The sequence below is a fragment of the Choloepus didactylus genome, chromosome 16 (assembly GCF_015220235.1).
Source record: "Choloepus didactylus isolate mChoDid1 chromosome 16, mChoDid1.pri, whole genome shotgun sequence".
Classification (NCBI taxonomy): domain Eukaryota; kingdom Metazoa; phylum Chordata; class Mammalia; order Pilosa; family Megalonychidae; genus Choloepus; species Choloepus didactylus.
The window spans coordinates 25216206-25230965 of record NC_051322.1 but is presented as its reverse complement, the minus strand read 5'-3'; the positions used below and the strand labels follow the sequence as shown (position 1 = coordinate 25230965).

Here is a 14760-nt window from a genome sequence, read left to right as displayed (position 1 = left end):
ATTCATAGCTAGAGATGATGTGAGTCTTACAACAGCATCACTATTGAAAGGAGTTGAAAGTAAATACCTCTAAAATCACTGGGATAAATGAAAAATTTGCTAACAGTTTATTACGGTTAGTTTACCTGAAGCATTACTATTTTTATAGCTTTAAGTTAAATTTAAAATGACTTAAATTCCAACTTCCAAAATACAAGCTACTAAGACAGCATGTTTCACTCTTGAGAATTAGAGCCTCTTTTCCCATTATAGTTCTTACTTCAGAGAATCACACCGATTTTTGCCCTTTAAAGCCTTCCTCCAAGCGAATCACATAAACCATTTTTGTGATCCCTCTCATCCTTTTTCCAGTATACAATGCCTTCCTAAACAAGATACAGACAGTTCCAGTTGTTTATGTACCAACTCTAGGAACAACACAGCCAGGTAAAGAAGCAGTGTCCTCATCTTTGAAAAGCTCCTGTATACCATGTTTTAATTCACTTGACTCTTCCTGTTCCTCCCCTCTTTACTTTTAGGTTCTTATTCTTCTACACACTCTACCCCTCCCTTCTTGAGTCCACAACCCCCAGTGGCCCAGAGTCGACTACAGCATTGGTTATGGAGTATAAGACACTAAATTGCATTTGGCCAAGTCAACTTACCTGTAGCAGAATGGAGATTTCTAAACCTAGAGCAGCAATTTCTACACTCGTAAGCCCTAAATAAGGCTGACTTGCAAATAGAGGATTCCAAGTGGTGTGGGGATTGTTTGTGTTTTTAACTGTTAGTTCTTAATTCTAACAAAATGTAACAGTGAAAATAAAAATTCCATTAAGATACTATCCCAGTTTCTTATCAAGCTTAGTGATACCAGGTGGATAAAAATGTCCAAATAGACTTTTTAAGTACTTAGCCACTTTCTTGCCCCCAATAACTCTAATATTCCACTCTTCTGATTGCCCCTGAATACCTGAGGCAAGAACTTCCTAGCAGTAAAACAAGACAATAAACAGGATGTATCCAAAATGTTTATTGGGATGGTGTCCCACTCATCTTGCTTCATGGTGCTTTTAGTGTTGCTTCCTTCTGAAGGAGCATCCTTCTGTAAGCCTTGCTTTTCCTCCAGTAGGCTGGCAGAGGACAGTGGAACAGCCAACACACAAAACTACTGTCTGTGCATGGCTAAAGACCGTGGTGATTTTATAGCATCCTGGGCATTTCACATCCATGAAGTAGGAATTGGGGCTCTGCACCAGGCGCTTCTTCTTGTGTTTCCTCTTCTCCTCTTCTGGAGAGGGATGAAGGAGGTCCTTTGCGAGAGGCATGTTCGCATGGGGAGGTCGTCACCGCCGGAAAGCACAACATATTTTCTTCAACAAATACTCATCAGGCTCCTTTATGAGGTAGGTGCCTGGGATTCGGAGATCAATAAGAAGCAGCCTCTGCTTTTATAGGGTTATACAGTAAAGATTTCCGTTGTCCGTGATGACCAGAAAGCTGGAAAAGGCCTCTGAGATCTAATCTTAGCTCTTAATTTTACAGATGGGGAAATTAAGACTGAGGGAAGGTAAGTCACATATCCAAGGACATGCAGATTTCTAACCACAGGTCTGGTATTTAAAGTCTTCTAATTCCTGCTTATGGATCTTTCTAGGGAGCTCAATTTTCCTGACAAAAGATCCAGGTGCATAAAGTGGAGCAAGCCTGGACTAGACCGAGGAGGCCCCAGAGTCCGGGCCCGCTCAGCTACTCACCTGCCGTGTCTGCCAGGCCCAGGCCCAGGTTGGGGCCTCTTCCCTGATGACACGGAATACCTGGGGGGCTTATTAAATACACTCTGGGCCAGGCCTCTGCCCTGGAAATGCTGGTGCAGTAGGACCAGATTGAGGCCCAGAGTTTGGATGAGTCTTATCTGTAGTGAGTTGCAGAAATGCTGGACCAGATGATGTCTACTCTTCCAGCTGTAAGAATATTTGTAAAATCAAGTGACATCAAAGAAGATACAGCACCACCAACTCCAAAGTGTACTGAAACTCTCACTTCTAAAGGATGAATGCTCTTACCAAGCTCTGTTTCTGCGATCACAGACTCTGCCTGCTGAGCCGGCCAGCTTTCTCTGGTCTTCTGAGGAGAAACACTCTCACAGATAAGGAGGACTCCTAAAATGCATAGAAACTTCCAGTCCCTGGAGGCCATAGCCTATTATAGAATGATTCACACTATGTAAATTGTGGATATATATGAGCACATGGAAAGGACATATACATACATATTGCTATCTCAATAGATAATCTGACTAAAGATATATCACCACCAAAATTTTGCCTGGCATACTAAATAGATTTTTGTTGCTGACTTTTTTTTTTTTGGTGTGGGGAGGCATTTGTTGCTTTGGTTGTTGAATCTAGAAAAGCACACGTTTTACTTGTATTTCTTCTTTTGTTTCCCAGGTAAGCTGTTAGTGGTTTTTTTTACTCCATTCTGATAGGCCAAAGGCTTCTTAAGAGAATGAATGGAAGACTTCAGTTAAAAACACACCTCATTGGATTAAAGTTGGAAGTGTTAGCACAAGTGCAAACCTGTGACTAATTCCAGCATACAGGCTTTTGACTAACTGATTAGTTTGAATTTTCCAAATATTAAAGCCACAGTAGGGGGTGGTCTTGTCCCAATCCACAGTGTCCCTTGATGAGAAGGATCAAGTCCTGACAGGGCACATTTGACAATGATAGGGGGATAATTTGTAAGCAATCATAAGAGTTTTATTTTGTTTTGTGTTCCGTTCAACTTCTTTGAGTCACAAGGTTAAAAACATTGATTTCTGATATGAAAGAAGAATTGATTGATGACATCATTCTGGAAATGCCTTTGGCTTGAAATATCTAACAAAGCCAGGTGACAGGCCTGGCTGGAAAAGCAGAGAGAAATAAGATATTCTTAAATAAGTCAAGCAAAAGCATAATTACTGATTCCTAAGAATATTTATGTGTGTGGATGTACGTGTGAATTTAATTCATCTGAGTTTCTTTGTCTAGTTTACATCTATCTAATAGTTTATTCTTGCAACAGATAATTACCAACCCCCTCCTCTGTGCTAAGCACGATTCTAGACAATGTGGGGGACTCCAAGAAGATGTAGACACATTCCCTGCTAACACAGAGGGAATACTCTAATAACCACTTACATTTTCTCATCTATAACTTGGGCATGGGGGGATAGCACAGCAGAGAGGAAGGTAGAATGAGCAAGAATCCGGAGACGAGCTCTATTGCCAGTTGTGCCCTCAATGTGTGAATCGAGCCTCAGTTTCTTCATCTATAAAGCACAACGCCTTTCCAACCCCAAGAGTCGATCACTCCATGTAAGGTAAAAGGTTTCATGAAGAACAGTTTAAAGGTCCCAAAGTATAAGAAGAGATGCTCAGTATCAGTGCCCTTCTTGGGATAATTTTACACTGCCATTTTCCCTGGGAAGAATGAAAATTTTGGTTTGTTAGAAGTGGGTTTTTTCTTTCTTTATTTCCTCATTCTCTCCTTCTCTTTCTTCCTTTTTCCTTTCTCTCTTTTTTCTTTTGAAAGGAGATGGGAGATGGTCAAGTTATCCTTGTCCTTTACTCTTTGATTTTTTTTTTTTTTTGAAGAAGGTCCATGGGCCCTGTGTTACCTTACAACTCTCTTGTTAGTCCCATGACGGGTAACAGCACAGAGGCAAGAAAAGTCTCCGGGAGCTGATTTTTAGAATTTAAACCCCAAGCAGAAGAGGTGGATTTAAAATTCTGAGCCCAGCAAAAACCTCTTCATTTTCAAGTTCATTTACCCTTGGCAACATGCAACCTCCTGTTACTAAGAGGGGAAAAAAAGCTTTAAAAGGCTCATTTAAAAGGCTGAGGAGCCTTTTGGGATCTCCACAAGCTCTTTAAAAACATATTTTGATGATACAAGTGTAAACAAATCAAAAGCATATGGATTGAATTTCCCTTAAATTACACAGGATTTTTTAAATGATGGAAGAGTGGAAATGTGTTTGGAAAAATATGTTTTTGGTTTTACTGACTCAGAAACATGAGAATTAGCTGAAGCTTTTGACAGACTCGAAACGATGGCAGGTTTGTCTTTCATCTGTCTTTGCGGTTCTGTGGTCCTTCGTGAACCTTCTGTTTTCGTACCTGGGGAGCAGAGATTTCTCTCAGTTAAGACTCGGGGAGAGAGAAAGGCCAAAACCATGTGTTGGGAGTTCTAGCTTTCCCTTGAGCCACAGCCTTGTTTCTCAGGATCTGGCAATGTGGACTCCTCTTGGACCAAAGGGATGAGTGTTCATTTTATAAAATACAGGTCTGCGAGGCTGGACAACCTGTGGTGCAGGTGCCAACGGAAAGCATCCTGGATGGCTTCCTATGACCCCACCGACAGGCTAGGTGCCACCCCAAAACCTTTACCCCATGCTTCTCAAGGTCCTCCGGGAGAGTCACATTGTCATCCTTAACCTTACTTAATCCTCCAACGCAGCACACAACGTGCCAGCAAAAGGGGGTCCCTCCACTCTTCTGAAAGGAGCTGATGCCAGCGTTTCAGAAGAAAACAAGGGCCAAGAATAAGCAGGCAGGGAGAAGGCTGGTTATGTCCTTGTAAGCATTAAGGCCTCATCTGTGCCACAGAACATTGGGGCCACTCATTTAGAGACATCTGTCCAAACTTAGAAGAACAAGTTTTAAAAGTCTCTAGACACTGGTTCTGCTTTCCTGTTTCCTTTGTCTGAATATACATAGCCCAAGAGTTGGAACAATCCCAGAGAGCTCCAGGAAAAACCAGGAAGGCTCAAGAAGGGGTGGGGAAGAACGAGGATCTTGGAAGGAAGACACTTTCAGTCATTTCATTCATGGCCAAACGAGCCAACAGAATTATCGAGAGGCAAAAAGAACATTGTGTTTCTATCTTCCCCAAACTATCTGGGAAAAATTGACTAGGCTGCTTTGAAGACTCTTAAGTCTGAAAAGTTTAGTTGGAAACATGGAATCACACGACTACTTGAATTACCTGAGATAAAAAAGAACTTTGAACCATTTTTCTCTGAGGAAAAACAACAAGCATAAACGGTGCCTCTCTCTGGACACACTCAAATAAAGAAGTGAACATTATCTCCTCTCCCCCCACCCTTTTTTTGTTTCACTTCAGAATAGTGATGTGAGAAAGTACTTTGGAAAAATAAAGGGTGCTAGTAAAAATAGCTGCTACCCCGACTTATGCCTCTAGTCTGAGATACGTCTGTCCCCTTTGCTACAAGGGTGAATGCCTAACCAGTGCAAAATTTTAACAGCAACAATTTGCATTGCTTAGGCAGCTGTCTGCCACACCAGCTCTTGATGAAATCCACCCACAGCACTTGACTCAATTACCTCCTGCAGCTGCAAATTCCACAGGTCGACCACACTCTGCTTGGAAAAGTATTTCTTTGTATTCATTCCAAATTTATTAGCCATTTGAACCACTCCTTTTAGTGACTTGTATATTTTTAAGTGTTCATATATCACCATTTTAGGCACAAGTCCCATTGCCCTGTATTTAATATGTAGCTCAGAATATTGGAGTAGGGTCTTCAAAGGATCTGAATGAAGGTTCTTCTGGTGTGTTGAACTCCATTTGAGTTTTGTTCAAAGCTCTGCAGCCATTGACTTTCTTGCAGCCCACCAGCCCGCCAGCCTCAGAAACACCATGTTCACAGCCATAAGAGGAACAGTTCAAAACCCTTTTGTGAGAGAAAAGTGAGTTGGATGTACAAGGACATCCCTATGAGGTTGGTGAGTACATTGTTTTACTCATGAAGAAGAAGTGAAGTCACTTTCCCTAAGTCACAGAGGTAGTATATGACAGCACAAATCCTCATTCTTACCTCTACTGCACAAAGTTCTGTGTAAGATTCGTGAATAAATAAGCCAATATTCACTGGCCTCGCTTCTCTCCCTGACAGACACCTCAGCAGGTGCTGCAGAGAACCCTGGGAGCTCCCCTCCATTAACCAGGAAGATGCCTCAAAACACATCCTCATGTACGGACTTCCAACATCTTCGTTTGGTTTGAAATGTGACATTTCTTGGCCATTTCGAAGTTTCTGCCTTCGTGTCATCAACCTCCAGTTGAAACCACATGAGGTGATGGAGGACCTGCTCCTACCTCCCTTTCCTTCCTCCAAGCAAACCCAGTGCCTTGCCTGGCCTGGCTGGGTGATTTTGGGTGATCCTTTAAACTCCCACATTATTTCTCCTTCTGTAAACTGTGGGGGTGCAGAACAGGACCCCAAGTTTCCACTCACAGAGGAGAGTACTCAGTCTTCTCGGTCAGAGCTCTGCCATCCCTGCTTCGTAACTTCAAACGTGTGACCTCAGGCAGGTTACTTAACCTCTCAGAGCTGCCCTTCCTCAGTTTCACAGTAGCTGAGAAGGTATCTAACATGCATTGTCATAGTAAGGGTTAGTGACGATGCTCCAATGTGCCCAGCACTGTGTTTAGCCCAAAATAGATAAGCTGAAAAATGTCAGCTGTCTGTCTTTTACAAATGTATGCTATACATTACTAAGTAATGAGAGGATGCTGAAGATATAACAGGCTATTATATCCTACGGTTTTTGAAGGGGCGGTCCTACTTATTCTTAGCTCAGTCTTCAAACCAGGTATAGCAAAGACAAAATCCAGAATGTAGGTCTATAGCTTACACCTTTGTTCATAATCAGAGTAAGACCCAGGATTGACTAATCATGACATACAAAAATGGACTGCCTATCAGAAAAGAGAACTTTGTGTCAAGACCCCTTCCTTCTCACAAAAGGAACAGAAAATGCCAGTTGGAAGTGAATTTAATAATGACATGCTAAGTTGGGTACATCTGCTTCCATTCCACATCAAGAAATTACAGTCCATGCTTGCATTCAGCAGTTTCATCTTTTCTAAAAGTTTCTTTGCTAGCATGTACAGGCTGTTTAGGGTTTAGTGTTTCAAGATGGTTTTGTTATAAAGGGAAATGAAAACAGCCATGGGCTATAAAGAATCTACTGATCTTCAGAATCTATAGAACTGGAATTTCCTCAGACTTTTTGAATAATAGAATTGTTTTAATCAAAATTTATTTGTAAATTTTGAATCAGGGTATTTTCTTCTGATGGTAAATAAAATACCTGTTGTCAGCAAGTCAGAAAAACTTTGAAACATTCCCACTCCCCACTAGAATGGAGTCAAAGCATCACACTTTCCAGGGGATTATAGGACTTGTTTATAACACCAGCTCTGCCTCTAGGGCAGGCCACAGATCCACCTTCTGCCTCAGATTTCTTATCTGTGACAAAAGAAATCTGGGCTCCATCCATGCCAAACAGCCTACTACTGATATTCTACTCTTGGTAGCATGTTATTCGTAAGGCAACAGAAGTCTTGAAACGTGTCTTTGTTGGACCATTAAAATCTAATCATTCAATATATTTTATCAAAGCATCCTTAACGTAGTTTTATATTTCTTCATCCCCATGGAGGCAGAGTTTGTGACATTAATGTATTCTCATGAAACAAGTCTAAAAAACTGAAACTGTGGAACTGTAACCCATAACATTCTTTGAAATTTGCTAACTACTTGTTAAATTGCACTTGGAAAGTTATCACTTCTATGTAAATATGTTGTATTCCACAACTTAAAAAATTTAAGAAACTGGATGTCACGGAAGCTAGAAAGGAGAGGACATTGTCATGTGATGGAAGGTAGACAAGCCAATAAAGCCCAAGGACTGCCGGCAGCCAACACCAAAACACTGGAGTCTTCAGGGAGAAAGTAAGCCTTGACTATATCTTGATTTTGGATAACTTCTGGCCTCAAAATCATGATCCAATAAATTCCTATTATTTAAGTGAGAGAGAGAAAGAGAGAGAGAGAGAGAAACAGGTCTAAGCCACTGGAGACAAGTTTAAATTTAAATTTGTATACAAACTTTAGCAAAGTATGCACTAAAAGTAGGTCAAACAACCTACAGCTAACATTATACTCAAAGGTGAAAGACTGAAAATGTTTCCCCTGATGTCAGGAACAAGACAAGGATGCCCACTGTCACCACTGTTATTCAATGTTGGACTGAAAGTTCTAGCCAGAGCAATTAGGCAAGAAAAAGAAATAAAAGGAATCCAAATTGGAAAGGAAGAAGTAAAATGTTCCCTATTTGCAAATGACATGATCCTATATATAGAAAATCCTGGAAAATCCACAACAAAGTTAGTAGGGCTAATAAACTTGTACAGAAAACTACAAAACATTGCTGAAAGAAATTAAAGACATAAACAAATGGAAAGATATTCTATATTAATGGATTGGAAAAAATATAGTTAAAATGTCAGTTCTACATAAAGCAATTTGGAAATTCAACACAACCTCAATCAAAATTATAACAGCCTTCCTTGCAGAAATGGAAAAGTCAATCATCAAATTCATATGGAAGAGTAAGGAGCCAGATAGTAAAACTATATTGAAAAAGAAACTAAAATGTTAGTGGACTCACAGTTCCTGATTTTAAACCTTATACAAAACTGCTGTAATCAAAACAAGATGGTACTGACACAAGAACAGGCATACAGACTAGAGGAATGGAACTGAGAGTTCAGAAATAAAACCTCACATCTATGGCCAATTGATTTTTGACAAGGGTGCCAAGACCACTCAGTTGGGAAAGAATGGTCTTTTCAACAAATGGTGCAGGGAAAACTGAATATCCACATGCAAAAGAAAGAAATAGTAGAAACCTAGTCCAAAGTATATATTATAACTCAAAATAGATCAAAGACCCAAATATAAGTACCCAAACTATAAAACTTCTAGAAGAAAACATAGGGAACCATCTTCAGGATCCTTTCTGTATTAGGCAACGATTTCTTAGACTTTATACCAAAAGCACAAGCAACAAAAGTAGAAATAGATAAACAGAACTTCGTCAAATTTTTAAATTTTTGTGCATCAAAGGGCATTATCAAGAAAGTGAAAAAACCTGTGAATGGGAGAAAATATTTGGAAGCCATCTTCCTAATAAGGATTTAATATCCAGAATATATAGACAACTGCTACAACTTGACAACAAAAAGACAAAAATAAATTTAAAGAAGGCAAAGGACTTGAATAGATATTTCTTCAAAGGAGATGTACAACTGGCCAATACCCACAGGTAAAGATGCTCAACATCATTAGCTATTAGGGACATGCAAATCAAAACCACAATGAGATATTATCTCACACAAGCGTTGATGAGGATGTGGAGAAATAGGAACTCTCATACTTTGTTTTTGGGAATGTTAAATGGTGCAGCCTCCATGGAAAACAGTTTGGTGGTTCCTCAGAAAGTTAAGTATAGAATTACCATAGACCTGGCAATCCCACTTCTAGACATTACCCAAAAGAATTAAAAGCAAGGGTATCGAAATATCAAGCAGATAGCACACTGATGTTCATAGTGGCATTATTCACAATTGCCAAAAGGTGGAAGCAACCCAAATGTCCATCGATGGAAGAATGGATAAACAAAATGTGGTATATCCATGCAGTGGATTATTATTCAGAAGAAAAAGGTATGACGTTCCAATACATGCTACAACATGGATAAACCTTGAAGACATCACATTGAATAAAGTAAACCAGACACAAAAGGACAAATATTGTATGATCTCACTTACATGAAATAAATAATTGAATGTACAAATTCATAGTCTGAAATTAGAATACCTATTATCAGGGACAGGGGTACAGGTGGGAACAGGGAGTTAATGCTCAGTTGCTACAGAGTTTCTGTTTGGGGGGATGGAAAAGTTTTGGTAATGGTTGGTGGCGATGGCAACACAACATTGTGAGTGTATTTAACAGCACTGAATTGTATATTTAAAAGTGGCCAAAATAATTAATTTGCTAAAATAGTTAACTTTAAGTTGTATATATGTTACCAGAATAGAATGGCACAACACAAAGATTGAACTCTAATGTAAACCATGGACTATAGTCAATAGTATAATTTTAACAATAATGTTTCATCAATTGTAACAAAGCTACCACACTAATGCAAAGTGTTAATAGTAGGGAAAACTTGGGGGGGGGGGTGGATAGAACATGGGAATTCTGTACTCTCTGCATGATATTCCTGTAAACTTACAAATACACTAATAAAAATTTAATCTAAAAAGTAGGCCAAATGAAAATGCTTACCTGATATGACTCAATAATTGTGCTATTTGAGGCAGATCTGAAATTGCTTTTGAGCTTCTATATGCTCATTTGTGGGCATACCTGCTTTGCTCCTTTACTAACTGTGTGAGCTCAGAAAAGTTGCTTACACTCTCTGAACATCCATTTAAAAAAATAGTTTTTTTAAGTTTTTTGAGATATAATCCACATACCATACAACTCTCCCATTTAAAGTGTACAGTTCAATGTTTTTTAGTATGTTCACAGTCTTGCATAACCATCACCACAATCAATTTTAGAATATTTTCTTCCTCCCTAAAAGAAATTCTGTACTCATTGCCCATCCCAACCCCTCATCCCCTGGTAACCATGACTTTCTGTCTTTATTGATTTGCCTGCTCTGGATATTTCATACAAAAGGAACCATACACCATTGTTGTTACTAGCATCTATCACCAGCATGTTTTTTTAAGTTTCCGCCATGATGACATATGAATCAGTACTTCATTCTTGTTTATGACTGAATAATATTCCATTGTATGGACATGCAACATTTGGTTTATTCATTCATCAGTTGATGGACATTTGGGTTTCCACTTTTGGGCTATTATGAATAAGGCTGATGTGGACACTCAGTAGGAGTCACATATCCATTCTTCACATCTACAAAATTCTATGGATTAACTCACTTGGCTATTTTGAATATTAATGATTCATATAATAACACTTGACAATTTACTTGAAAGACAAACTCATCAATATTTTCAGGTGGACTACAATAAGAGCAGAATCCCCAGTTCACTGTATATTCATTGAAGAAAGAAGCAAAAGAGTAGAAAGCAAAAGACCATACCATTCAATTCCATGATGAGAAAAAAGAAAACCATAAGTTGTTTGGTTTTGTTTTTCTTAAAAATCGGCCATTATTTGCCATTAATTGGAAAAAAAAAAAAGGCAAAGTCTGTAATTACTTATAATCATTGTATTGAATTCTGAAACTCAAGCTTCTGGTGAAGTTGAGTTTTTGAAGATCTGAGTTTTTGCTGCTGCCTTAAAATGAAAAGAATCCAAATTTATTGGAGCAGAGAAAGGATTTGAAAATATGTTTTTTCCCCTCTCTGTGTCCTTTAAACTTCTGACATAACTCAAAAGGATTAATTCATTTGACAAGGATTGCTGATCCAATTCAAATTTGGTTTTCTCAAACGAAGAGAGAGAAACTGAATTTTTTTGGAGTTAGAGAAAAATGAAGCATAGAGTTGATATACTTGGCATATTTATTTGTAAAACGTACAATATCCTCATATATATATGTATATGTATATATATAGTCTTGAATATAGGCCATTGTAAAAGGGAAGTCATCTTGCAGGATTGCTTCTTTTGGTTATATCCCTTTAAAGACTTAAGCGCATCTCTTATCCATGTTACCTCACAATAAATCCCCTGAAATTCCCTGCTATAACCAGTTCCATTGAGAGCAGATAACCAGGGCTCAGACTTCTTAAGTTTTATTTCAATTAATCTCTGATTCATATTAATGATCTTTCCATGCTTTACTTCTTCCGATGCTGGAATTTCTCATCACCTTAACATGCTTAGGGCATCCCCAACCCACCCATCTCTATTCTTTGCTGACTGTTACTATAAGGTTTCTGAAGCTCCTTCCCTTCTCCACCAGCTCGTCACCCTCCCTAGCACCTTCAAGAAGCTTGTTTGGGCCGAACATTCCAGATACTTGCTTCAATCCCTGTAGGCTTCTAGTTTGAAGAAATCACATTATTGATGTGGTGTTTTTTTTTTTTTTTTTTTTCAATTTCAGTTTTTATTTTTTACATGTAATATGTTCATTCCTACATTTGCATTTAATTGTCACTTTCGTAAGGGACCAGGTTTCTCCCCAGTTAATTCCTAATGACCTATTTTCAGGGGCATCTGCACTGCAGAGCAGCAGCTGATTTAAATTATGCCCAAATTTTCTTAGCAGAAAGCACCGTTGACTTAAGCATCCCTTTCACAACATTGTCCCAGACACAGCAACAAGCCAGGGGCCCATTCAGGCCCTCAGCCACCACGGCTTAGTAAGCTGCTACTTTTAATTATTTTTAAATTATTTTAGTTGCTTGAAGCCATTAAAAACGCACACTCAACAGTTGTGCATTTTGAATGAATTGCCAGAGTCTCCTCAAACCAATGTTTCCATTGACACAGTATGACTTAGAAGGACATCAAAGGCTTGCAAACGAGACCACTGAAAGCATTCTTGCTTCTCCATCCAGGCAGGGCTCGACACTGTCTAAAAACAGTGTGACTCCCAGAAGGAGCTGGATAGGCAAACTCTGCAAACTCTAGCAAAGCTGGCTAGACCAGAGTCTGGGGAATTGGGGGTTTGCTACTTCTAGGGAGGAAATTCATGGAGCCCCTTGGCTAAGATTTTGATCTCACACTACCTTAGGAGAAGAGGCTAGATGGTCATGGTTCAAAATCTATGCTGAAAGCATCAAATTCACAAAATCTCTAAGGCTTCAAGGGAATTTAAACATGTCTCTGAGGAAGATGTATCAACTTCTAGTATGACCAGCATGGGGTTGCTTTAGAAATTGAGAAATGAGATACAATGTGTTGGGACACCTTCTGGTATGGTCCAAATTCTCATGGCAGTTTCAGCTTGACATGGTTAACTGTGGAGAGAAGGGACGGAAAGGAACGATGCTGTATCCTGAACACCTAGGTCAATACCTGGCGGTAAGTATTGGTCAAATGAGTAAATGAATGATTGGATCAGCTAACAAATCATGTGTCCAAACTGAAAACAAAATGAATTCTGAGTGTATTTGCATGCACCCATGCCCATTTGTTCTTCCTTTATCCCCTTATTTGGAGTAGCAATAAACCTCTCTCTCTATGACTTAGACTTCTGCCAAAGCCCTGGACCCCATCTTCTCCTACCACGGCGGAGACCTTACTCCAAGAATTCATCTTTTCCCCCTGCTCTTCAGTGATGACCCTTCTCCCACTTACATACTATGAAGTCTACCCCCTTAATCTCTCTCTCTCTACTGCCCTGGTTTGGAGCTCTGTCATCTATCACTTGAACTATTTTGGTACTCTCCTACTAAACAGGAGCTCTGACCATGTAACCAGGATCATTTCTTTCTCTGTATTTGTCAGTTATGGAGGGTTCGTCAGTGTTAGATTGACGGTCTCTTCCCTCGTAGCCATAAAATGCCTACGAGCAGATCTCAGGAGTGCTTCCTTCCTTGAAACATCTAGCAAGAGAAAGAAACCATCCCTTCCACTACCTTCAATAAAATACAGACAAGTTTTTCTTTCACAGATATTCCACCAAATACTTCCCCCTGTCTATTTATCTGTTATGTCCATCCTTGAACTAATTGCTGAGGCCGAGGAGGCATAGAATATTCTTACTGGTTTAAACCAATCAGGCCTCAACCCTCTTCCTAGAGGTAGGGTCAACTGCAACCAAACTAAATGTCTGAAAAGAGGGTGCAAATTCCCCAAAGGGAAGCCAGTATACTGTTAGTGAGAGAAGGGGAATGGACACTGGGAGGCAACACAAAGTGTCTAGTGCAGGGGCCGATAGGGTAGGATTGTTGTGAGGCTCTAAGACCAGAATATTGTTCCAACAGAAAGGGAAAACGGAAGACCAGAACTCATAGTCAGAGAAATTAGTGAGGGCAAAAAAGGCAGTCATAGTTGACTGGCTGGAGCATGAAATAAATCACATTTATAAACTTCAGTTGAAGCAATAGGTACCTAAGCTGGTTAGTCATTAGAATTACCTGGAGGAGTTTGTTGTTTAATACACATTTCTGGGTCCCATCCCCAGCAACACCAATTCAATCTGAAGCTCTTAAAATGTATTGCTGCTATGTGAAGGATAGGCTGGCCAGAAGCAACGGGTGGAACCATGTCGGGTTTCTTGGTTGGAAGGGCTGGCTGAGGAGGAAAACTTGCAGGCCAATTTACTGTACTTCCTACCCTCTGGTGGGAAAGCAAAAGGCGAGCAGAGCTCTGCTGTTTTCTCCAGTGGGAAGACCATGTCAGCAAGGCATCAGGCACCTTTAAAAAGTCACACAGAGTGAGTCGGCAGCAGTCATGTCCGAAATGATGGTCTCTTACTTCCCAGGTACATTGACTTGATTTCTTTGCCTAAAACAGGCAAATTCAGAGCTTTATGTACATACATGCACTATAACACATAATTTATCAAATATGTCTGTATTTTTTATCTTGTATATATAAACTGTTAGTAATGATAGCTATTTAATAACTGATACACATGTAAAGCTTTCACTAAGGAACTAAAAAATATTTTTAGAGATAATTTGTCACTTATTTTTTCCTTTGCTGCATAGAGCCCTCTGTTATATTTTATGGAAAGGGAGGCATTGAAAGACAAGCTTTGAAGTTAAAAAATGAAAGACTGGAAAAACTCAGAGTTGGAAGTAGAAGCACAAACAGACCTGCAGGGGATCTCCTCCACAAACCCTTGCCATTGAAAAAATCAGTCCAATATGTATTTATTTCTCAACTACTTTAATGATCTTCCCCTACCTTTGATT

At 39.5% G+C, this 14760-nt stretch overlaps 1 protein-coding gene across 1 annotated transcript; it reads right to left on the bottom strand.

The window, feature by feature from the left end:
• Positions 1-992: 992 nt before the first annotated feature.
• LOC119511609 (40S ribosomal protein S27) lies at positions 993-1337 on the bottom strand. Its single transcript, XM_037806118.1, has one exon. It carries the CDS (start codon positions 1305-1307, stop codon positions 1053-1055), a length of 255 nt encoding a protein of 84 aa, XP_037662046.1. The 5' UTR covers positions 1308-1337; the 3' UTR covers positions 993-1052.
• Positions 1338-14760: the final 13423 nt, after the last annotated feature.